Here is a 26,860-nt window from a genome sequence, read left to right on the forward strand (position 1 = left end):
GCCGCCTGTCGGCCATCTTGTTCACCGATCGGTCCCAAAATGCAATATGCACAACTAGGGTCCTAGGGAACCTGTATATGGAATTTGAGAGAAATCCCTTCTGCACTTTTTGAGAAATAGCGGTAACAAACTTCAACTATCAAAATCCAAGATGGCCGACTGTCGGCCATCTTGTTGACCGATCGGTCCCAAAATGCAATATGCACAACTAGGGTCCTAGGGGAACCTACATATGAAATTTGAGAAAGATCCTTTCAGCACTTTCTGAGGAATAGCGGTAACAAGAATTGTTAACGGACGGACGGACGGACGGAAGGACGGAAGGACGGACGGACGACGGACCACGGACAAAAGGCGATTTGAATAGCCCACCATCTGATGATGGTGGGCTAAAAACAATAGATAACAAACAAAAGGTTTCTCAAGGTTTTCTATCGTCATTTGGTTCCTTCATTTCAAGTACTCAAGTGTCATATGAAATTGACCCCTAAAATATTCACCCGGGTGAGTATTTTACTGGGATGAAAATTTTATGTAACACCTGTTTATAATCTATACATTGAAGTTATAACGTTCCCCAATATAAAACAAAGTAGCAAAAAGAAAACAATTACCAAGCTATTTGATATAGCACAAAAGAATATATTTTTGCATTAAATGAAAAAAAACCCAATAACATAAAACCATTGTATCAATACATTTGATCTTCTTCTAATTAACAAGAAAACAAATATTGTTGAAAAAATCTTACATATATATTTTTGTAATTACAGTAAAATCATATTGATCGAAATGATTACTTTACCTTTTGATAAATACTTTTCATAAATCGGATGCATTCTGTATCACAATTCCTGTATTAATGTCAATACATGTATAAATATGTATACTGGTAATACATTAAGTATCTACAATATTTATTTTTGAGAAACTATCTAAACAAGAGGCCAGGAGGACCTGTATCACTCACCTGGTTTGTTATGCCAAGTATTATTTTGAATACAGGTTCAGTACAGATCCACCTATAATTTCCCTATAAGGCCCCACCCTGTGATTTAAATAATTTACTACTAACTGTTTACCCCTATTAGGCTACCCCCTACCCGCCCCAAAGGTGTCAGTGTGAAGATTTCAAAACTCTTGTTGCCCTCCCTCAAGGATGTTTCTGGCCAAAAGTTAAGATCCATGGCCTAAAAAGATTTAAAGGATACCCATTTAGGTCAGAACTCGTTTCAACAGGTAGTTAAATTTAAAGTTTCATACTCTATGACTTGTCCCAATTTGAAATAAATGTTAATGGACGTATGGACGATGGACGTACCACTATGGCATACGATCATGGCTAAATATGCACAATAGTTATATGGCCACACATTAAACCTTCTGGGAAGTACAACAAATCTTTGTGTACCAGGGAGATGAAAATTCTGTTAATGTTCATATTGTTACAGTTATCCTATTTCAGCGCTACAAACTTTGCGATTTTCACCATATATATGATAGAGCAATTATTGCAAATGCATGCAATCATAATTACACAACCTTATTCAAAATCAATTTTGTGCTAAAATTTGATAACACCAAAATAAATATGATTGCAGTATTTACAAATGTAATTAACAGTATTATAACTAAACAACATATTAACATTTTGATTTGTTGCACCATTTTTTAAAGTTAAGTAGAGAAAAGGTTACTGTCAGGCTTGCATTGCTGAACGAAACTAATGATGGAAATGCATTTCATATACATACAAATAGCAGCATAATTTAGTATGAACAATTATTACTAATTACTATTACAATGTATGCCATTAACACTAACATAAACATTTATAGTGTACTCTTTAAGCAGTCAATACCCACATGACTCAAAGTCTTATCACATGGCCAATCACATGACTAAGTTTTTAACATCACATGACATATAAGATGCCCTCACAAACATGTGTGGTACATTTGCTTGGCCATTATATGACCTAATACAGCGGTTTTGAGATCCCAAAACAACGTGGATAATGTACAGTTGATAAGTCTCACTTCCCGGTGATTATGACCTCATCTTTTGCCATGAATTTTGTGAAGTCATAATCACCGGTGATTTTACATTACCTACATAGTTTTGGGATCTCAAACCCTGTATTGATACCGTACTGATACTATCACAATAATATTGCATAGATTTTATTGATCCTTAAATGAACAGGGACAAATAAGAGTTACATTTACAGCATTATAATAGTTACAATAACCCAACTCATTTTAACGTACGATTAAATCCCGCATATTTCCAGGTGATAAGAATTCGTAAAAAGAATAAATGATTTCAATAGTTTCGTCTACAATTCAAATAAAAATATTAACAGTAAATTGCAAAATCATATTGTCATGAAAAAGTCGGTGGGCATATAAAAGTGAAAATTCAATCGCTAGATAAAATGAGTTGGCTTATATAGATTATAAAATCTATATATCATTTAATGATACATTGACCATTCTAAATATACTTTTAGTATCACATTACACAAAAATACATAAAAAAATACAACAATTATGTCAAATAAAACAGCAGATCTAATTTTATGTCACCACGGCTACCCTATTTTAGCAGCACAATTTAATATTTTAAATATGTAAATTATTTACGTTTTGAGGACAACCACCACAGTTATATAATCAGGTAAAACAAATAAGTGCCAAGAACAACCCAGTGGCTAGTGTAGTCTAGATTGGCCCACTTTTGCAGGGTATGCTCCATGGTGTAGCCCTGTACGAAATAAAATATTAGAATAAATATCAAAATAGGTGCAAAAAACAAGAGACAGTGTGTAAGCTGTATACATAGGTTTTAATGTAATAAGAGACAGGGTATTAGCAATATTAGCTACATAGGTTTTTTTATACATCATCTTGATTTTTTCTCGTCTTATTATTAATATGATAGCTATATATCTGGTTATCACAATAGATAATACATATATTGTAGATCTAACAGTGATACAAATGAAACAAATCTTTAAAAGATAGTTTGTTCACTTAGCAGATAACACTTTTTACATAGCATTTTTTTTTTTTTTTTTTTTACTTTTTTTGCTCCTCACATTTGAAATCCAAGCTCTTCCTGATAAGTGAAAAACAAAAAGGCTCATGGGTATGATCAGCCATCTGACCACCTTCCAACACAAACCCATTTGTACCAAGTTTTGTACTGAAGATAATAATGATCTATGGAGGACCTTTTAGGTCATTATCAATGATGAGCAATTGTAAGTTGTCCATATCACACTTTGTTGAATTTGAAGAAGAAATTCAAAGTCTATTTTTCAAGGTGATGGCTGATGTAGCCATCTTGGATTTCAGAGTGACCCAAAAAATAACAACACATGATCAGGACCATCTCTTTATAATTTCAGACAAGTTTCAGCTAAATCCCACCGGGTGAAACTTGAGAGAAAGTTAGAAACATGAATTTTTTGTTGTTGGTGAACTAAGACAATAACAAAGAAACACAGTTGCTACGGGTCAACCTGAACAATAAGGTCAGACGACCAGTCAAACAATTATCTAGAAATAAGACATTCTGTATGTCACTTTCTAAATTCTTATTCAATCTCTGCATACTACAGAGCTATCATCTGCCTTGCGGAGAGCTATGGATTGTGACATCATTATTTTGTTAGTGAAATTCACATTGTTTCCCCTGAAAAATCTGACATCATGATCAATACATATCCTAAAGGGCAAATAACTCTTTAAAGGGACAATTCAGTCTAAGAGAACATTAAAATTTGTACATATATCGGAAAAAAACCCAGTTCTAATGGAAATTAGATCAGTCGGTTTTACTGTGATATGCCAGAAAAGCCCATGGTGGTGAAATGCGTGTGAAATGGTCAAACTCGCTCGCTGTCCGCCATTACACATTGTGGTCGAACATCTTGTTTGCCGAACCCTGTGCCTTGCTCGTAGAGTAATGCTAAATTTGTCTAGAACTGCTCAAATCGCTCTGACAGTAGTGTGTTTACCTTATTAGGTGAATTGTCTTGCTTAAAAAATCATTTTATCACCTCCACAGTGGTTATGTAAATGTAGTTCATTTGTTTAACGTACCTGACTTTGGCTCGGATATGGGTACAGCGTACATATTGTACCTGCTTAATCGTATTGATCAACGATTTGTAATTACAACGGTGTCAATTAAGATACTAAACAATGGCGTAGAATTTGTCAATATTTTACGTTATAAGTTTCATAAGAAATGTAAAATAATACATTTATGCCATATTTTGCTTCTTAGTTATGTAAAAGAATTAGCCTGAGTGAATTGTCCCTTTAATATATAAAGACAGCTAGAATAGATAAATATGATAAAATATGATCGTTTTATTATACCAAGAATACCGAACACACATTACCTTGTCTTGTTCCCTGCTGCTGTCAAACATGAGACCCAGGTACGCCAAATGGAACATTGCTAGTATCCCAAAGCACATGTTGGTCAGTAGTACTAATGGATGATACTGGGGAATACAAAATATAATGGTAAGGATTATACTGATGATACTGGGGAATACAAAATATAATGGTAAGGATTATACTGATGATACTGGGGAATACAAAATATAATGGTAAGGATTATACTGATGATACTGGGGAATACAAAATATAATGGTAAGGATTATACTGATGATACTGGGGAATACAAAATATAATGGTAAGGATTATACTGATGATGATACTGGGGAATACAAAATATAATGGTAAGGATTATACTGATGATACTGGGGAATACAAAATATAATGGTAAGGATTATACTGATGATACTGGGGAATACAAAATATAATGGTAAGGATTATACTGATGATACTGGGGAATACAAAAAATATAATGGATAAAAAGTAAATTATACTGATGATACTGGGGAATACAAAATATAATGGTAAGGATTATACTGATGATACTGGGGAATACAAAATATAATGGTAAGGATTATACTGATGATACTGGGGAATACAAAATATAATGGTAAGGATTATACTGATGATACCAGGGAATACAAAATATAATGGTAAGGATTATACTGATGATACTGGGGAATACAAAATATAATGGTAAGGATTATACTGATGATACTGGGGAATACAAAATATTTGCATTTGTGGAACAAGTTGAGTATAACAAGCAAACAAAGCATGAATGTAGTTTATTTCAGTATTTCCTTTCAAAAATAATGTCAAGAGAATTTATAGATGATGGTGATGGTAAAGTCCCTGTAGAACACAAACTTACTGAAGTGTTGTCATGGCCGCAGTCGTCAGGGCACTTCTTGGCTTGGATACAGGCATTGAAAATTCTCGATAATTTATTCCTAAAAACTATCCAAAAAAGGGGAAAATTAAATGGTCTGTTAGATATACAGTACATGTATGTGTTAAGACTATGTTGTGTATGTGACTCTCCAAATTGCAAATATAATTAATCAAAAGATTCTCCACTGCTGACGGATATTTTCTCTCTATCGAAAGCCGGAGCAGATGAATTACCCGGTAGTATTTTTCTTTAGTTACAAAAAGTTACTTACTTTACACCATTACCATCATTGGAAAGTTTGAGCTTCTTATTTTACTTCAAGGGAAAAATATTAAAAATAATTAATTGCGTCCCAAAAAATTCATGGCACTATGCTCAAAATGGAATGAAGCACTGATTGTGCAATTGTCAAAAGCAAAATAAATTATTTTATATTTATTTTTGTGTTAATTAGACCCATACATGATTAAACATCAGTTATTGTTCAAATGATGAGTATGGTTTATGCATTGTCGGCAGTGGAGCATGACTTACATGTTAAACAATAGGGGAAGACAATAGGTCACCTTCCCTCAACTTAAAGTAGCTTTACAATAAGAAATCAAATCGAGTATCATTTCAGTAAGTGTTTAAACTCACCAAATTCAACATATGAGTAAAATCCTAGTGAAAAAAGAACAGCAGCAAGCTGGAAATTCAATCCCTGAAATAAAGAGAATCAGTATAATGACTTGAATCTTATAATTTATATGTAATTAATTAATCAAATAAATAAATAAAATCAATTAAAGCTCAATCCTTTTGTTATAGGGTTTAAGAAATTTAAAATGTTAGTTTGTTGATTGGGTCTAACGTCTCATTAACAGCCAGGGTTATTTAGGGATGACCTCCTGATCCCCTGTGTGTCTCATTAACAGCCAGGGTTATTTAGGGATGACCTCCTGATCCCCTGTGTGTCTCATTAACAGCCAGGGTTATTTAGGGATGACCTCCTGATCCCCTGTGTGTCTCATTAACAGCCACTATCGCCCGGGGTTATTTAGGGATGACCTCCTGATCCCCTGTGTGTCTCATTAACAGCCAGGGTTATTTAGGGATGACCTCCTGATCCCCTGTGTGTCTCATTAACAGCCAGGGTTATTTAGGGATGACCTCCTGATCCCCTGTGTGTCTCATTAACAGCCAGGGTTATTTAGGGATGACCTCCTGATCCCTTGTGTGTCTCATTAACAGCCAGGGTTATTTAGGGATGACCTCCTGATCCCCTGTGTGTCTCATTAACAGCCAGGGTTATTTAGGGATGACCTCCTGATCCCCTGTGTGTCTCATTAACAGCCAGGGTTATTTAGGGATGACCTCCTGATCCCCTGTGTGTCTCATTAACAGCCAGGGTTATTTAGGGATGACCTCCTGATCCCCTGTGTGTCTCATTAACAGCCAGGGTTATTTAGGGATGACCTCCTGATCCCCTGTGTGTCTCATTAACAGCCAGGGTTATTTAGGGATGACCTCCTGATCCCCTGTGTGTCTCATTAACAGCCAGGGTTATTTAGGGATGACCTCCTGATCCCCTGTGTGTCTCATTAACAGCCAGGGTTATTTAGGGATGACCTCCTGATCCCCTGTGTGTCTCATTAACAGCCAGGGTTATTTAGGGATGACCTCCTGATCCCCTGTGTGTCTCATTAACAGCCAGGGTTATTTAGGGATGATCTCCTGAGCCCCTGTACACCATGTGTATGTTTTGGGAGATTGCTTTAAATGTTGGATGGTTGATTGACCTTAATGTCTCATTAACAGCTAGGATTATTTACAATGTGCCTTGTGTGTAAATGTCTGTATGATTTGGGAGGCTGTGGTATATTTGTGTTGTGGTGTTTAAATGTCTGTATGTTTTGGGAGGCTGTGGTATATTTGTGTTCTGTGTGTAAATGTCTGTATGTTTTGGGAGGCTGTGGTATATTTGTGTTGTGGTGTGTAAATGTTTGTATGTTTTGTATAGCTGTGGTATATTTGTGTTGTGATGTGTAAATGTCTGTATGTTTTGGGAGGCGTGTGTGGTATATTTGTATTGTGGTATGTAAATGTCTGTATGTTTTGAGAGGCTGTGGTATATTTGTGTTGTGGTATGTAAATGTCTGTATGTTTTGAGAGGCTGGGGTATATTTGTGTTGTGGTGTGTAAATGTCTGTATGTTTTGGGAGGCTGTGGTATATTTGTGTTGTGGTATGTAAATGTCTGTATGTTTTGAGAGGCTGGGGTATATTTGTGTTGTGGTTTGTAAATGTCTGTATGTTTTGAGAGGCTGGGGTATATTTGTGTTGTCTTTGTGTAATAGTAAAGCACCATGAACTGATTGATTATGTTATACATATGTATATCATTCAATGAATAAGTTATTAATAGAGACCCAAATTATATCAGAAATGATACATATATCATTGACCTCTTCAGTACACAGGAGTACATCAATATGTGCATTTAGAAGTAGAAAATATTGTATGATTGACAAAAAGGATTTTTTCTTCTATATTTGGTAAGAAGGGAACTTTAACAGTATTCAAGTGTTCATAGAGACATGTACAGAATAGCTAGAAATATTTGAAGGAATAATATTTTCACAGGACATTGATGTTTTTGAGAAAATTGCATTAATAAACTTTTTAAATACACTTTTTTAACTTTATGAATGATATTTTTGAAACTTTAAAGGTAGGTTTCGCCGACCAAAAAAATTATTTTTTGTAAAATCCGATAAACGAAAGAAAAGATGAAAAAAACATATTTAAAAAAACCTTTTTGAATTTAATTTTTTATCCGTATGAGATTGAATAAATCTGTCTTGAATACAAAATTGACGGAAATTACAATGTCAGAATGAGAGGATAGTATGCAAATGAAGCTGCAACGGATTGTGTTGTCGAAGTTTCGCGCATGCGCATTGTTGCATACTACAACGAAAAGGAGGAAATTAGAATGGAATCGATTAGTTAAATTTCAATTTACATACATTGTTCAGATACATGGTAATATATTTTAGAAATGAAAATCTTTCAAATGAAAATACATGTAGAAACTAACTTACATGTAGTAAAGAACTAGCAGTATAGGTCAGAATCACAGCTACAAAGGTTCCAAACACCCGAGATGGTTTAAATACATCTGTAAAACAAAGTGTACCATTTACTGTAATATTTTTTGGTATTATTTTACAAAAAATACTCGAGTACTGTAAAGTTGCTAACATTGGCGGAGGTTTTAATTTTGCTAAATTTTTGGCTTCATCCAAATTCCTGAAAATGAATGTCTTGAGAAAGTACTATATATGGTTTGGGCACATTTTGGCCCCCAAATCCATCAAATTTTCAAACCTGTTATTTAGTAATTAAATTCTTCAATATAAAATATTGAGTACATCTTCGATAGATATTGATAGTTACGTATCATTGCGGCTGTAGTTTCTATGGTAACCATTCTAAATATGCAAAAATTATGAAAATGTGGAAATTTATTCAATTTTGTCCATTTTTTTGCTAAGCTTTTTTTATCTAGAAACCATAGAGCTCATCCTTGAACAAACTTAATATTTCTCCTAAAGATGTATCTGAGGAACTAACATATTGTGAATAAATGTTAAGTTTGTTCAAAATTGTGCTCTATTGTTTCTTAGACAAAAACTATCAAAAGTTAGGCGAAAAATGACAAAATTTTCAAATTCAGTCGATTTATGCATTTTTCGGATGGTTACCTTGGCAACGTAAAGCTGCAAAATTAGAAAACTTTTATTATAATTAAATCATGAATATTAATATTTCAAATGCAATAATTTTGTTTCTTAATACTTAAGAAGAACTCCATGTATTTGGGGGCCAAAAAGGGCCCAAACTATACATAGTCCTTTATCAAAATCCTGGTTTTACATTTCAGAGCTTGTCGTGTGGATGACTATTTTAAAGGCTATAAATATGATTCGCAAAAATAATTCTACAGGAAAAAGTTCCTAACAAAAAATCACAAAATTTTCCACCGGCAAAATTTAAAACTATACAGTAAATTATTGTTTAAAATTCTATACTAACGTTACCATCAGCCTTTGATAATGAAAAGAGATATTTCTACTTATATCAAAATATAGTCAGAGGTTCTAGGGAATCAAAGATCAACAAACTTCCTCTGGTGTCAAAGGTCATCATCATTTATCAAAATCAAGTTACGATCCAGTACCTTCTCTTCGAAAAGGAAAGAAAAAGGAGAAAGAAAAGGAGAGTATTGAACACCCTTGATCTAAGTTATGAGACACAGTGAATACCGTGAAACAAATGCCCAGCTGTACTTTGACACTTAACGTAGCCACCAGCTACCACATACTAAAGTTTGCCGATGAAAACTTACATGTTTTAAGCCAGTAATGCATGGGAAGATTCCAGTAGGTCACCACTTCTACCAATGATCTGGGTACTTCTATGTGCTGGGGCTTGGACACTGACCTACAACACAAAGAAATTCATTAGGTGAATGTCATCATGTAAAATGGATGTAAATTGTATTCTATCAAATACTTGTATCTTCAAATCTAGACCTGGTCCACATTTTTTTAATGGCGGCAACAGATGTATAGATTACAAAGTGGTCCTTGTTATGACTGACATAAAACACAACCTCTCCAGAATTCACCTGTTGCTGAATATATGTCCCAGAGACATGCAGTAAAGGTAATTTTTTCCCAAATATACACAGCTAAACACTGTCTACCTAGTTGCTTAACTGTCTAAGAGAACGCAAAAACAGACATGAAGCTCCAAAGGCATCAATTTAACCTTTTAAAGATGTACATCAAATACTCAAAATACAGCTTGATCACAGTGACCTACTTTTAATTAAAAACATGATCTAATAGTTTGCTGACTGTTGGTTGAAAGAATAAAGTTGTTGTGACAATACAAAGTGATGGATATAGAACCTATCTATAGAACATCATTTGGAATAAAATCAAAACCGGTCGTCACTTTGTATTGCAAGGTATTGTTATCATGGTTGACTGCATATATATGTAATTTTCAGGTGACGGCCAGCCTACAGGATAAGATTTAAACTAGTCAGGCCAGCCTACAGGATTTAAACTAGTCAGTACATATGTGCTATAGACATTTACACCTCGTCAAGTAGTGCTATACTTTTAAAAGCAAATTAAAGGTCCTCCCCATTGTAAGTGTGTATAGTATTCAGTACAGGTAAGGACACGATCAGTTTGTTAATCAATACACAGACAGAAGGGGAGATAATCGTTAACAGGTGTGTGGATAGTGTATAGACAGGTAACACTGAAACCTGAGTGCAGATGACAACAACATACAATGTAAGTCTACAGGGATCTACACAAAAACAACCGTTATTTTAAGTGAGAATTATATAATCAACAATGAGACTATATAGCTACTGGTGTATTACAAAGAGATCAAGTTTTACATATAGATAGTGTTTATACAATGTGGATATAACGTGTGTGTAAACAATTAGTTTCTGTGTTGCCAAACTTCACTTGAATACGTATTTATTCAGATGGAAGACAATTTCAGTGAATTTTAATGTGTCAAAAAAGTAATATCAACTGTATGTACTTTATGTACGGACACAATTGTACTGTGAATGTATTGTTTAAAGTGGGACTAATGTATAGAGTGAATATACATTGCCGTACATGATTTAAGTCTGTGAGACAAACCTTTTTATCAGGTTTATGTTAATAAGCTTGACTTTAGTGAACCGATAAGTCGCTAAGCTATGCCATCAAAGTCAGTACAGGGAAGCAGTGAGATCAGACAGCTTGTTGATCAGCTTGAGCAACAACAGCTCGCTCTCAAAAGGGAGATAAATCTTACCGCGGAAAACCTACAGACAAATACCATAAAATATAAAGATCTGAAGGAAGAGATCCGTGCTAAGGGTGAGAAATGTAAGGCAGACTTGGATGTCATCATCGGTGAATATGTCAATCTTTGTGAGAAATTAGAGAGGGAATCGGAGGATATATTGACGGGTCACACTTCAGACCTGGAGGAGAGGTATGGAAAGTCAGTAGAACTGGTGTTAGACTGTAACCAGGCTCTTAAAGCCAGCAAAGCCGTCCAGTTGTCAAGTCACCAGCTTGATGTACTGTCCACAATGCCCGAGCTTCCTTCTGTACAGTTTGTTCCTGGTTTGAACTATACTGACCATCTAAAACAAGCTCTAGGAAAGCTAATTTCTTCTAGAGACAAAAACATTTCCCTTCACCAAAGTAATGAAACCAAGCAAAAATTGGGTTTATCAGCAGGCAGGTCAATGATTACAACAGAGGACAGGAAACCATCCCCAGAAAAACTACTTGATGCTCCTCGTAATCTGGCCGAGTTTAAGTGTCCTGGCCGTGTGTCCTCCATCTGTCCATCCCTGGGTGGACAGGCCTGGATACGACACGCTCAGACCCTAACTCTTTTAGATAAACGTGGACAAGTGAAAAACAAGGTAGAATGTTCGGACTGTGTGACAGACATAAGCCTCTGTCCAAGCACACACAAACTATGGCTGTGTACGTGGGGAAAAAAGGTCATGACCTGTGACCAAAACTCCCTCACAGAAATCTTCAACACTGACAGTGTACCGTGGTGCCTATGTGTGACCAACACAAAACAGGTTGTTGTCGGAATGAAGCACAAGATAACACTTTTCACTGAGAAAGGGCAAACTGTATGCACAACAAGCACCAAGGAGTCAGGAATTGTACGACCGGAGCGCATTTCTCAGTGTCCCATAACAGGAAATATCGCCTTAGTAGATACAGACAACAAAAGCAACAGTCTTATTTTGGACAGTAGCCTCGCGGTTTTGTATAACCATATTGGAGAAGGTGCCATGGCATCTTCTATCCGTCCGGCTGACCTCGTGTATGACGGCTTTGGTAACCTGATACTGGCTGATACAGACAACAAAAGTCTAGAGTTACTGGGGGGTACTGGAGACTACATACACACCATCCAAGTGATGCCGGGGCCTGTCAAGGCTGTGGGGGCTGACACAGAAAACATTCTGTGGGTCGCTGTGTACGACAAACAGAGGGACAGGTACCAGATTCAAATACTTCAGTACTACAGCAGGGAATAGTGACATATTCCATAAACTTTATCATTTTCAGAAAGGAAAGATTTTGTGATAGGAAGTTTGTTTTTCATTATCCAGAAAAAATGTCAGAACATGTTACAGTAAATCTCAGAGAAGGCAGACACATCAGCAGAAAATTAGAAAAAAAAATAGAAATATGTCTGTTAGACATTAAGTGCTCGCTAACTACTTCCTAAAACCTTAATTTCCAGAACGATATGCATCTACATGTATAAGGTTTCTGCGGTGAGATATTTTGCACATACAAAACTTTAACACCTAATTTATAAATAACTCACAAGCCTATATGGAATTATCCTCGGCAACAAGTGTACGTACGTAGCGCTATCGCTCATTATCCTTGGAAGATGGTTTATGTCCTTGATGTATTGTAATAAATAATTTCCTTTAAATTACGTCATCAGAACTATAAATGTGAAATTACTTTGAACTTTTTTAATTGTGTTCTTTGTTACATAGAAGTTTATTTATTATCTTATTGATATTGATACGATAGACTTGTTTCGCAGTCAAAATAGTCGATAGACTTGCTTCGCAGTCTTTGTGTACGTGGTGACTTACCTGTGTAGATCTAGAGCTCAGGCAACCGGACTGATATTATATAATGGTTTTTTATTCAGTTTCTCTTACGCAAGGCTGGGTGATTTTATAAATATTTATTAGAACTGTAGCCAATACCGTCTATGGTCACTGGGGTTAGTAAGTGATAGTACAACGTATATGTATACCTCGGACCTAGGATGTGAAATTAATTAAATATAATCTGCTGAGTAACACTGTAAATGTCTTTGGCTGGTACTAAAAGTTATTTGTTTCGTCACTTTCTTTTATTGACTACATAAACCTGATTGTATTGTTCCGGAGGTTTCCAAAGTCGATAAGATGCTTAGAATATCGTGACCGATGCAAGAGTTTGTATGATACGCCGCTTGAAGTTTACACAAAATAAATGTGTTTAGCACTGTTTAATGTCACTGTTGTTAATTTACAGAAGAACATCGCTGATAGATATCTGTTATTTTTGAAAGGTTGGTGTCACTATATAAATCACTGCGAAATCTATTTAACGGTATAAGACAGTGACTTCTGGTATCACGTGCGCAGTTGGAACCTACGCATAGCGGATATACACAGACTCCACACCTGACAAGGAAAACAATAGGGCGAGAGTATGCTCGCCCTAAAAATATATGAACTTGTATACGTGTATACATAGATCTAGGACATTCCATCCCTTTGATAATAAATCTACTGTATTCGACCCAATAAGTACCTCAATCCTTATAAGCGTCCCTCCCCCTTTTTTCAGTCCACAATTTCATTTAGATTAAATCAAATTCAGGCTACAACTTTAAAAACAGTGTATTTCTTTATAGATTTCTTTTGCAAAATAATGCTTTGCTTACTTTGTACAATAATTTTTTTGAAAGATTAATCCAAATTTGGTTCTGTTAACCACCCTTTTATTTATTCTAATTTTTTAAGCGCTTATTGGGTCGAATACGGTATGTTGATTATATTCCTCAATCTGACAGCTAACATGACCTTTGGTCTTATTTTGTAGCATGTTATGTGACCTTATTTTGGTAACTTTCATTAGAAAGCAATGTTTTTTTCTTTATTCTTGGAATTAAAATGGTACCTACCTTCAAATTATTGTAATGGAATCACTACCTTCAGTTTAAAGTTTAAAATTCAAAATCATGCAATGGGATTTAATAGTAATACATGATCTCCATTTTTGCGTTCCATTTCTCACAATACCTATTTTTAACATTTGCACTTGACAAATAGGGACTTGTAGATACATACATCAAAAATGAGAGATCCCAGCAGGATATTGGATTGGCACCCACCATACAATGATCTCTTAGTCAATAGAAAGAAGAATCTTATCTCTGCTTTTCCTTCTTACCCACTTCATTTGAATACACATGCATACACAGGGAATTTAAATTGTAGTAACAAAATTCCTTTGTCAAATTCAATATCATATGGCCACTCTCTGCAATTATATGTATTGGTATTATCTATTCTAAAATTGATATGAAAACATAACAAGAGATCCCTGAGGGATCTTGGTGCCCACCAAAGATTGATCTATGTCTGAAAATTGACAGATCAATGTTTCCTCTCTTCTTTTCAAACTTCAGCTACCAAAATCCAAAATGGCAGCCTCGAAGTCATAATCTTGACCAATTGGTGTCAAAACGCAATATGAATAACTAGGGCCCTCAGGGAACCTACATATGAAATTTGAGAATGATCCCTTGGTTTTTTCTGAGAAATGGCGATAACAAACTTTAACTATCAAAATAACCATCTTGTTGACCGATTGGTCCCAACACACAACTGCACAACTAAGGGCCCAACCGAGGGGAACCCACATATGAAATTTGAAAATGATCTCTTCAGCACTTTCTGAGAAATAGCGAAAACAAGAAATGTTAACGGACAGAAGAAGTAGAAGAAGAAACGGAGCAAACACATTAAGTTCCCCACTCCATTCCCCACATCTAAACATACATAAGGTTAAAAAACAATAACTTTGCAGTGCATAAATTCTGTGGTGTCACTAATGCTTATAATGCATCATTTGTCTGTTTTAAGGGTGGTCGGGTGGTGTAGTGGTTAAGCCGCTCGCATTTCACCTAGCCTGCCAGTGCGGACGTGAAAAGGTTAGGGGTCACCTGCCATCGAGAGTGATTTACATAAGTTGTATAACTTGTTTCTCAATCGATGTAAAATAAAATTAAGTTTATGTTTATATCATTTGTCTGCCCATTTGAATGATTTTCACAGCTTAAAATTAACTCATCAAACCTTAGTCCTAACATTAGTTACTGTATGGTTTTCAAAAGATTACTAACGAAACAAGACCATGTCTAAACTTTCACCCAGTTATGGCACATGTAACTTTGAATCTGAAATTAGTTGCTGATAAAAAAGGTGAAGGAAAGCCAGAATACACCTAGATCTAGTGCTAAATCAGCACCTGGCAACTGCTCTTTGTTGGTTTTAAGGTTCCAAACCACAGTAGAGAGTTAGTAGAAAGCTTCCATGTGTGTGTTGTGCTAAGATAGTTCTAATCAACTAAGAAACACTTACCAACTGGACTCATTATCCTTGTAAAAGGAACCCTTCAGTCCACAGAGTAAGGCAGTGGTTTCAGAAGCAAAACTAACAAAGTAGTGGCTAAACCGGAAAGACTGAGCGTCTCTGTAGGCAAGGATCCACCTGAAATAGTTAGTAATAAAATTGATCTCATATTCAACACCTAAGTTGATATTCTCACAATACAATACAGGACTTTTTTAAGCATAATTTGGGCAAAAAGTTATTTGAAAACTGTTCAAAACTATTGTATGAACTTAATTGGTTAAAGTTTTAAATACAGTAAAACCGCTACAACTCAAAGAGCTGGGGACCAGATCAACAGTTCGAGGAATACAGGGTATTCGACTCATCCGATGGTGGTGACGATCGATCATCGACAGTCAAAATGTCCGGTCTCTACCATAACTTTCAGCATTTGGATTTTTTATGAAAGTTTTTTTTGATACCAAAATCAAGTTGAAAAAATATGTATTACATAAAATGAACGTTTGAAAATGCTGACAAGAAAGTATATCAAATGTGTATGTCTACCTTGTACAGTAAAAGCGTTAGGATACATAAAAACCATATACAGTCAACCATTTAGGTCGGACACATTAACATACATGTACTTGCATCTTGAGCTGGGTATAAGCTAGTATAACAACTTAATTGTAACTTGAGTTAGGTATGAGCCAGTTTAACAATTTACTTGTTCCTTGACCGAGGTATATGCGCCAGTTTGGCAACTTACTTATAGCTTGAGTTGGGTATTTATAAATTTTACAACTTACTTGTAGCTTGAGGTATTTATAAATTTTACAACTTTGGTATTTAGTTGTTTTAAATTTTACAACTTACTTGTAGCTTGAGTTGGTATTTATGAATTTTACAACTTACTTTTAGCTTGAGTTTGGTATTTATAAATTTTACAACTTACTTGTAGCTTGAGTTGGGTATTTATAAATTTTACAACTTACTTGTAGCTTGAGTTGGGTATTTATGAATTTTACAACTTACTTGTAGCTTGAGTTGGGTATTTATAAATTTTACAACTTACTTGTAGCTTGAGTTGGGTATTTATAAATTTTACAACTTACTTGTAGCTTGAGTTGGGTATTTATAAATTTTACAACTTACTTGTAGCTTGAGTTGGGTATTTATAAATTTTACAACTTACTTGTAGCTTGAGTTGGGTATTTATAAATTTTACAACTTACTTGTAGCTTGAGTTGGGTATTTATAAATTTTACAACTTACTTGTAGCTTGAGTTTGGTATTTATAAATTTTACGACTTACTTGTAGCTTCAGTTGGGTATTTATAAATTTTTACAACTTACTTTTAGCTTGAGTTGGGTATTTATAAATTTTACAACTTACTTGTAGCTTCAGTTGGGTATTTATAAATTTTACAACTTACTTGTAGCTTGAGTTGGGTATTTATAAATTTTTACTTGTAGCTTGTAGTTGGGTATTTATAAATTTTACAACTTACTTTTAGCTTGAGTTGGGTATTTATAAATTTTTACGACTTACTTGTAGTTTGAGTTGGGTATTTATGAATTTTACAACTTACTTGTAGCTTGAGTTTGGTATTTTATGAAATTTTACAACTTACTTACAGCTTGAGTTGGGTATTATAAATTTTACAACTTACTTGTGGCTTGAGGGATATTATAAATTTTACAACTTACTTGTAGCTTGAGTTGGGTATTTATGAATTTTACAACTTACTTGTAGCTTGAGTTGGGTATTTATGAATTTTACAACTTACTGGTAGCTTGAGTTTAGTATTTATAAATTTTACAACTTACTTTTAGCTTGAGTTTGGTATTTATAAATTTTACAACTTACTTGTAGCTTGAGTTGGGTATTTATAAATTTTACAACTTAGTTTTAGCTTGAGTTGGGTATTTATGAATTTTACAACTTACTTGTAGCTTGAGTTGGTATTTATGAATTTTACAACTTACTTTTAAGCTTGAGTTGGGTATTTATGAATTTTACAACTTACTTACAGCTTGAGTTGGGTATTAAATAAATTTTACAACTTACTTGTGGCTTGAGCAGGATATTTATAAATTTTACAACTTACTTGTAGCTTGAGTTTGGTATTTATAAGATTTTACGACTTACTTGTAGCTTCAGTTGGGTATTTATAAATTTTACAACTTACTTTATAGCTTGAGTTTTGGTATTTATAAATTTTACAACTTACTTGTAGCTTCAGTTGGGTATTTATAAATTTTACAACTTAGTTTTAGCTTGAGTTGGGTATTTATAAATTTTACGACTTACTTGTAGCTTCAGTTGGGTAATTTATAAAATTTTACAACTTACTTTTAGCTTGAGTTTGGGTATTTATAAATTTTACGACTTACTTTAGCTTGAGTTGGGTATTTATGAATTTTACAACTTACGTTTTAGCTTGAGTTGGGTATTTATAAATTTTACGACTTACTTGTAGCTTCAGTTGGGTATTTATAAATTTTACAACTTACTTTTAGCTTGAGTTGGGTATTTATAAATTTTACAATTACGACTTACTTGTAGCTTGAGTTGGGTATTTATAAATTTTACAACTTACTTTGTAGCTTCAGTTGGGTATTTATAAATTTTACAACTTACTTGTAGCTTGAGTTGGGTATTTATGAATCATTTTACAACTTACTTACAGCTTGAGTTTGGGTATTAATAAATTTTACAACTTACTTTGTGGCTTGAGCAGGATATTTATAAAATTTTACAACTTACTTGTAGCTTGAGTTGGGGTATTTATGAATTTTACAACTTACTGGTAGCTTGAGTTTAGTATTTATAAATTTTACAACAACTTACTTTTAGCTTGAGTTTGGTATTTATAAATTTTACGACTTACTTGTAGCTTCAGTTGGGTATTTATAAATTTTACAACTTGTTTTTAGCTTGAGTTGGGTATTTATAAATTTTACGACTTACTTGTAGCTTCAGTTGGGTATTTATAAATTTTACAACTTACTTTTTAGCTTGAGTTGGGTATTTTATAAATTTTACGACTTACTTGTAGCTTCAGTTGGGTAATTTATGAATTTTACAACTTACTTGTAGCTTGAGTTGGGTATTTATGATTTTACGACTTACTTGTAGCTTCAGTTGGGTATTTATAAATTTTACAACTTATTTTTAGCTTGAGTTGGGTATTTATAAATTTTACGACTTACTTGTAGCTTCAGTTGGGTATTTATAAATTTTACAACTTACTTTTTAGCTTGAGTTTAGTATTTATAAATTTTACGACTTACTTGTAGCTTCAGTTGGGTATTTATGAATTTTACAACTTACTTTTAGCTTGAGTTGGGTATTTATAAATTTTACAACTTACTTTTAGCTTGAGTTGGGTATTTATAAATTTTTACAACTTACTTGTAGCTTGAGTTTAGTATTTAAAGAATTTTACAACTTACTTTTAGCTTGAGTTGGGTATTTATAAATTTTACAACTTACTTGTAGCTTCAGTTGGGTATTTATAAATTTTACAACTTACTTGTAGCTTCAGTTGGGTATTTATAAATTTTACAACTTACTTGTAGCTTGAGTTTGGTATTTATAAATTTTACAACTTACTTGTAGCTTTAGTTGGATATTCATAAATTTTACAACTTACTTGTAGCTTGAGTTGGGTATTTATGAATTTTACAACTTACTTGTAGCTTGAGTTGGGTATTTATGAATTTTACAACTTACTTTTAGCTTGAGTTGGGTATTTATAAATTTTACAACTTACTTGTAGCTTGAGTTGGGTATTTATAAATTTTACAACTTACTTGTAGCTTGAGTTGGGTATTTATAAATTTTACAACTTACTTGTAGCTTCAGTTGGGTATTTATAAATTTTACAACTTACTTGTAGCTTCAGTTGGGTATTTATAAATTTTACAACTTACTTGTAGCTTGAGTTGGGTATTTATAAATTTTACAACTTACTTGTAGCTTGAGTTGGGTATTTATAAATTTTACAACTTACTTGTAGCTTGAGTTGGGTATTTATAAATTTTACAACTTACTTGTAGCTTTAGTTGGATATTCATATATTTTACGACTTACTTGTAGCTTCAGTTGGGTATTTATAAATTTTACAACTTACTTTGTAGCTTGAGTTGGGTATTTATGAATTTTACAACTTACTTGTAGCTTGAGTTGGGTATTTATAAATTTTACAACTTACTTGTAGCTTGAGTTGGGTATTTATAAATTTTACGACTTACTTGTAGCTTCAGTTGGGTATTTATAAATTTTACATCTTACTTGTAGCTTGAGTTGGGTATTTATGAATTTTACAACTTACTTGTAGCTTGAGTTTGGTATTTATAAATTTTACAACTTACTTGTAGCTTGAGTTGGGTATTTATGAATTTTACAACTTACTTGTAGCTTGAGTTTGGTATGAGCCAGTTTGTCAGGAGACAGGTGGAGTAGATCATACAAATTAGACTAAATGCAGCACTGTTGACAACACGAATTATCCACCATATATTCTGTAAATAAACATCAAGCAAATGATCAGAGATTTTTTTTATTTATTTATGCAAAAGTCCAATAAATATTGAACAAATTGAAAATAATAACTAAATCAGTCCTGATATTTCATGCAACCTGGAACTGATTACCATTTATGTCAAGCTACTTCAAACTAATATCAATATTTAGCCAAAATTACCATATTCAAAAGGTCCAAAGGTAATAAATGGAAGGGAAATAACTCTGTCAATAATAATTAATCTAAGTTAAATTCCCTCAGATTTGTTTTTTATATAAAATTAAATTCATGCTCGCTGCTCAGTCAATTTTTTTTCATAGTCTCTGAATTTACTATATCCAACAGATTTGTTTTTTATATAAAATTAAATTCATGCTCACTGCTCAGTCAATTTTTTTTCATAGTCTCTGAATTTACTATATCCAACTAGCACCAATAACAAATAGTATAGAAATGAATATAGCGCTATCAATTTATAAACAAAATATTTGGACCCCAAATTTTATCTCAGTTATGACATTATGAATAGAAAATGTTTTATCAAAATAGAAATATTTTTTTCTGGAGCTATCATGTTAATGGAAAAACTGTTGAACATGATTCACAAAACATGAAAACAACAAAAATAAAAATTACACAATCACAATGTCAATAATCATACCTGCCTAAATCATGAGGTGAAACTTACCATAGACTTGTAGTCCTGATTCAACATGTTTTTGTAATCTTGGTAACTGACCCAGGGTCCAAATATTACAGTTCCAACACACAACACATAGCCAAGGTACTCGGACATGGACGGCATCAACTCGGCTCCATTAGAAACATCAAAGGCTAAACCTATCACTTTCATAGACAGGATAATCTGAGCACCTGGTGGTAACAAGGAAATACATTAATACGATTAATTTTGTCATGAGCGAATAAAATATTCCTTAATTTATTGAAATGATATAACATACTAGAACTATATAGAGTAATGGTATGGACCTAGGTTGATTTAGTTAAAACCTAGGTAGGTTAGATTTAGAAATTAATTAACAATAGGATCCTGACCCTGCCTGTGAGTAAGAATTTTGCTAAACTATTAGTTACTTGACACGGGTAGGTTACAGCGCACATGTTGTAAATCGTATTGATCAACGAATTGGAATTTAGATTTAGCTTAAAACAATATTTGAATTATAACAAAATTTAAATATCATCATTCAACAAATCAATTACACATATGAATTCATGAAAAAAATTGGATCAGAAAACAAGTTTAAACCTTACATTTATTCCTTTCCTTACTTCAAAACTTTTTTTCCTTTATAATGTATATCAACATATAAACATCAAAACCAAACTGCAAATCTATCACTTTATGGTTTTAAAATATAGAAAATATTGAAACATAAATGTACTCACCTCTCACTTTATGCCATGCTGTTTCTTCCACAAGATAAAGTTCACTAAAACAATAAAAATTCATTGTTAAAACAAAAACAAAACAAAAAACTATACAAATTAATGCACAGTAAATTAGTTTTTTTTTTTTCAAAATTAGTTTCAAATTACATTAATCAACTTATCTATAACTTATTACCAGTAGCCTGAAAGTGATTGGCAGTTAGCAATTGTTTTACAGACAACATGACTCCAATATTGTCTCAATGAAGTTTAATTGCATTCACGTCCACATACTTTTCCATCTTAGCTTATTACAGAGTTAGCTCCCTTGCACATAGGTATCCATTGTGACATTATTATTTTGTGAACGAAATTCACATTGTTTCTTTGTAAAGTATGATGCTACGCTCACATGACGTCACAATCAATACCTATCCTCAAGGGCAGATTACTCTGTAATAAGCAAATACAGAAAACTTACCATGATATTATATAGATAATGATGAAGGTGGAGACAGCGATTCCACAGTATTGGCGACACAGCAAATGGACGACGAAAAAGACAATGTAAACCAGGCAACAACAGTACAAAATATATAGCATGTCACGTGAAAACACTAAATGGAGTGCCAGTACACCGAACAGGGCACTAGTAAGGTGCAAGAACGATCGGGGAATACCAACTTCATCAGAACCTGAAAATATATCATTAACAGGAAAATAGTGTACTTCATATTTTCCTACAATATAAAGAGTCTCAGGAGCTTGGTTACAAGTCATTTTTTAATAACGATCAAACTTTTTCAATAATTCTGAAAAAGATTAATCAATACATAATAAAGTGATTTAAATGTAAATTGAAAAATTAAAGTCATTGCCATTATGGTTTTGTTTACAGATGTATATATATATATATGTTTTTACATGAACTGAATGAAACTTAACCAAAACATCTAATTCCTTATCTCCAAGAATTGTATCCGTTGTTTGTTACACAGTTCATACCTGGTTTCCATAGATTTGATACAAGTTTGAAAATGAAGGATAATGCAAGCAGTGGAAGTAAAACCTTCAAGGCCCCGGTTAATACCGGGAGCATGCAGCTTTCACCAAGCTCCGACAATGAGTAACTTGTTATTTCTTCGTACTCTTGACCATACTCTTTTTGATATTGGGAAAGGTACGCCTCAAGTTCTGGGTCCAATTCCTCTCCATTAAGATAAGCTTGTATAAGCTCCTCATCGATTTCATCATAGTATGTATCGAAATCTTCCAAACTCTCCATGCCTGAGGTATTAAATGTCACTCATTGTAGTAGCATCTAGACACAAGAAAGAAAATATAAATATTCAACATGTTGACAGAGGAGTTAATTAAGACAGAACATACAATTATGTGTTGTATAATTATTGTATTATTCAAATGTATGACCTGTTATCCAACGGATACAGTGATTTATCAATTTGAGAAGGTGATTATCACTTGAGGCTATGGGTCAAGCGTCTGGGTTGTCATTTAGGATTTTGGAGGGTTAATAAATCATGGTGTCCACCTGAAAATATGTTGATATCTATTTTATGATATAACTGCATGGCCCTCGGGTCACGCTACACATTCACATTTTTGTTATTAACATATCTATCTGGCTAACTGCAAAAATAAATTCAAACTAATTCGTGAAAAATTGCAAAAAAATTTTCTTCACTTGCAAAATTTATATCCAATCACGTTTACACAAGCTCCAACATCAGTGAAATTTTTATGCACAACTTAATTTCAATCCACTTTCTCTCCTGTCGCTTCTCGACTACTTTTTCCTTACATGCTTTCGCTGTAAACTCTCTTTCTTCAGTCACATTGCTTTTATTGCAAGTTTAAAATAGTGGATAAGTTAATCGGTTATGGTACCATATATGTTTTAATGTTGAAGGAATGTCAAGTAACACACAACGGAGTGTAGTCTAACAAATGATCGGGATTTGTATGTAATGTGCTATTCAATTGATGCATACAATACATTATTTTTAGTGTTTCTAAGTGATTTAAAGATGCTCCACCGCTGACAAATGGTATTTTTTCACTATTAAAACAGGAGTAGACGATTTAGTATTCTTCTTCAGTTACAAAAGTTACTTACATTACACTATTACCACCATTGAAAAGTTTGAGCTTCTAATTTTACTTCAAGTTAAAAATATGAAAAATAATTAATTGCATCCCGAAAAAATTCTGTGGCACTATATCCTATATGGAATGAAGTACTGATTACGCATGCACCAAATGCAAAACAAATTATCTTATATTATTTTTTATGTTTACTAGACATATATATACACGATTAAACAATAATTATTGTTCAAATGATGAATACCATTTATACTCTGTCGGCGGTGGAGCATCTTTAAAATTTTGCTAAAGTGAACAGACTAATTTCCACAACTTTTGTTGCTAAGCAAACTGGAAAGCTAGCCTGGGCATAGTGGCCCTTTGAGCCATGTTATACGGCCATGTCATAAATATCGTAAGACACATGTGTAATAACACATGTCACAACATAATATGACATCATAGGTAATAATGACGTCATGATCAAAATATGACGTTGCACAATAGTCTTGGTAGATGAAAACGTCAAATCCAAGGCTGATTTCAACTATTTTGTATACATGTAGAGACAAATTAAATGTTTTAATTCTATTTCTATTAATAAAAGTTATGTGACAAATAGAATCTTACACTCATGACTATGTGATATGAAATTTATCAAACTCGTAAAATAATTTGATATGGCACTCGCCTGAAGGCTCGTGGCATACTCGTGCTTGAATTCATATTTATTTTTCTTAATATTCTAAAAATAGATGCCATTATTTTTAATTTCATAATTTGTTAACTTGTCAGCAGTGCATAAATTTATTAATACAGAGCTTTGAATTATGCCGGTCCAGCTCTGTGTTTCATTAGGTTTGAGTACCTAAAATGGAACACCTACGTAAAAAAAGTTTGATAAATAAATTCTCATGCAGACCTGATAAAATATTTGAATTCATTTAAAGAAAGTTCAAACATTTTTTAGTTTATTCTGGTAATATGTCTTTCAAAAATATTCAATTCAGCAATTGGTTTTCTTTTTTTTTAATAAGGGCGCAGCCCTTCGTGCTCGAAGGGCACAAAGTGCGAAGCACTTGTAAGGTAACAGATACACGAAAATACAAGAAAAAACACAATCTTCAAAATTCAATCCTACACACCGACAGCTTCAGTTTGCAGCCGCCATTTTTTCATACATATGGGGAGGTTGTGCGTTGCTCCGGTACTGCTCTCCCAAGTAAATATATATTTCACTAATGCAAATGCATAACAGGGGTAATAAAACATTTTTTATTTTTATTTTTTTTAAGTAATAATAATAACACTTTGAAAATTAAAAGCTATAGAATGCAGTCAAAATATCCACCAAGGCGAAGATGAGCACAAGGAATCATGAAGTCACATAACGTCAACAAATGGCGCCAAATCATAGGATTCGCATACACGGCACTCCAGGCCTTGAATGGACACACAGATATCCGAATCTTTGAGTTAATTTCTTTGAGTTTATGCTAGACAATTATTACATCACATACTTCTATAGTTTAAAGTGTGTTCTTTTATTTCTAAATAACGTCTTCCACATGAAATAGAAAATAAAATAAACAAGTAGAGCTTCGCTCTTCTTATGCCGTTCATGATTCATCTTAAAATATCTGGCTGCGCCATTTAAGGCCATGCCTTCAGTCATATTATTATCATGTGGTGTTTTTAGGGTCGTCGCACGATGTCGTTTTTTAGAATTTTTAAAATTTCATTATTTTCATTTTTAAATACCGATAATAACCAACTGGAAATTAAATGATATACTAAAATTGTAACAGTTATTAGTCAGCACCTTCATGTTTGTTCAGGACAGTTATTGTTAGTTGTAAACTGAAAATTCTGTATCACATATTTTAAAGTATTCCATTTGGGTAGCGTTCCAAATTGGGTAGTGTCACGTTATCTCCTAGCTATTCTGGATAGCCTATTGAGCAGCCCTTCTATCCTGTTGAATGAATCTTAATTTTAAATTTTCCGTAAAATTCAAAAGTTGTACATTTTTTTTTGTAATTACATCTCTCAAGAACCAACCAACCACAAGATTTTTTCTCGAAATACTGAGATGCATTGAACATTGGAGAGACTAGGTATTCGGGGCAAAGAGTAGCGAAATCTTGTCATTTCGGTCCATTATTATGCTATAGCACAGCTATGTCTAAAACAGTAGACTTCACCAGAAGAAGCTGCTCGGACGGAATCAACTGTTCAAATCAAGCAGTTGCGAGGCAGAAAAAAAATGACATTTGACACCTGAAAAATGTTACTAATCGGATGCAAAGTTTTCTTGTAGACACATGACATAAATATACTTACAGATACCAAATTATATCCGAATCTATACTTTGCTAGTTAAATTAGCACTAATAAATCATAATGACATTTGCCGAAAACAGCATGCGACACGACACCGGAAATGACGGATGGATTCTAATAAAGAGATACGACTTGCGGTATTATAATTCCGACTACACTTGAAAATGAAAAGCCGAGTTGTCCTGGTCAATTTAGGCTACTCACTTTCTGTATTATTGTTATGTGCATATAAACAATCTTGTGATTTAAAATGTACCAAGGATCGTATAATAAAGACTGTGTCGTTGCAATCAAATTATGATATTAAATACTTCAGTACATTTTTCTCCAAAAATCCAGTCAGGGAATTTTTTGTTCATAAACGAAAACTATGGACTTTGTAAATGTGTGTTACGGGGTCATAAGTTGCTCGTGCTTTTAATGGTCAGTGAGTTATATACGCACTACTATGCCTACTTATGCAATTACTATACATGTACATATAGCTCTCACACATCCAACCTAATGTACATGTATATCACACAGGGATCTGGGAATTAGTGAATATATAATTATGGACCCACCAGAGTGCCCTAATACCACCTTTAAACTCTTTAGAGGTAGGAAAAAAAAATTGTAAAACAATAAGTTACATTTTGTACTATATACCTGAATAGTGGAAAGCCTCGATCTAAATCGTCTAAAATAGTCTTATAGGACTCTCTGGTATACATTGTAAGTAATTCTCATAAAGAAGATGAAGTTCCCCCACTAAGCATTTTAAAAACGTTTTTGGCAACTCTGCCAGCAATTATACTTATCGGACAACCAATTTAGAAGACATGCATATTGCTTTTATTGAATTTGTCGTGTGGAGAACTGACAATTGTGAATTGGTGACAAATAACTACAGATATCTTTGAGATCAAAATCGATCACACCACCTTATATGGTTTTAT

At 33.5% G+C, this 26,860-nt stretch overlaps 1 protein-coding gene across 2 annotated transcripts; it reads right to left on the bottom strand.

Moving 5' to 3' along the window:
* Positions 1 to 1,267: 1,267 nt before the first annotated feature.
* On the bottom strand, positions 1,268 to 26,028 carry LOC138336345 (protein-serine O-palmitoleoyltransferase porcupine-like). Of its 2 annotated transcripts, none has more exons than XM_069285788.1 (13): positions 25,923 to 26,028; positions 22,479 to 22,760; positions 21,955 to 22,168; positions 21,492 to 21,535; positions 20,770 to 20,954; positions 19,970 to 20,079; positions 15,577 to 15,705; positions 9,703 to 9,797; positions 8,396 to 8,472; positions 5,950 to 6,013; positions 5,290 to 5,375; positions 4,415 to 4,519; positions 1,268 to 2,766 (listed from the first exon to the last, which is right to left on the bottom strand). In XM_069285788.1, exons 2-13 carry the CDS (start codon positions 22,756 to 22,758, stop codon positions 2,668 to 2,670), a joined length of 1,488 nt encoding a protein of 495 aa, XP_069141889.1. In that variant the 5' UTR covers positions 22,759 to 22,760; positions 25,923 to 26,028; the 3' UTR covers positions 1,268 to 2,667. The 2 variants fall into 2 exon arrangements, with proteins under 2 accessions (XP_069141889.1, XP_069141888.1); XM_069285787.1 differs by having other exon boundaries at positions 22,479 to 22,794.
* Positions 26,029 to 26,860: the final 832 nt, after the last annotated feature.

Source organism: Argopecten irradians, chromosome 12 (assembly GCF_041381155.1).
Source record: "Argopecten irradians isolate NY chromosome 12, Ai_NY, whole genome shotgun sequence".
NCBI lineage: Eukaryota > Metazoa > Mollusca > Bivalvia > Pectinida > Pectinidae > Argopecten > Argopecten irradians.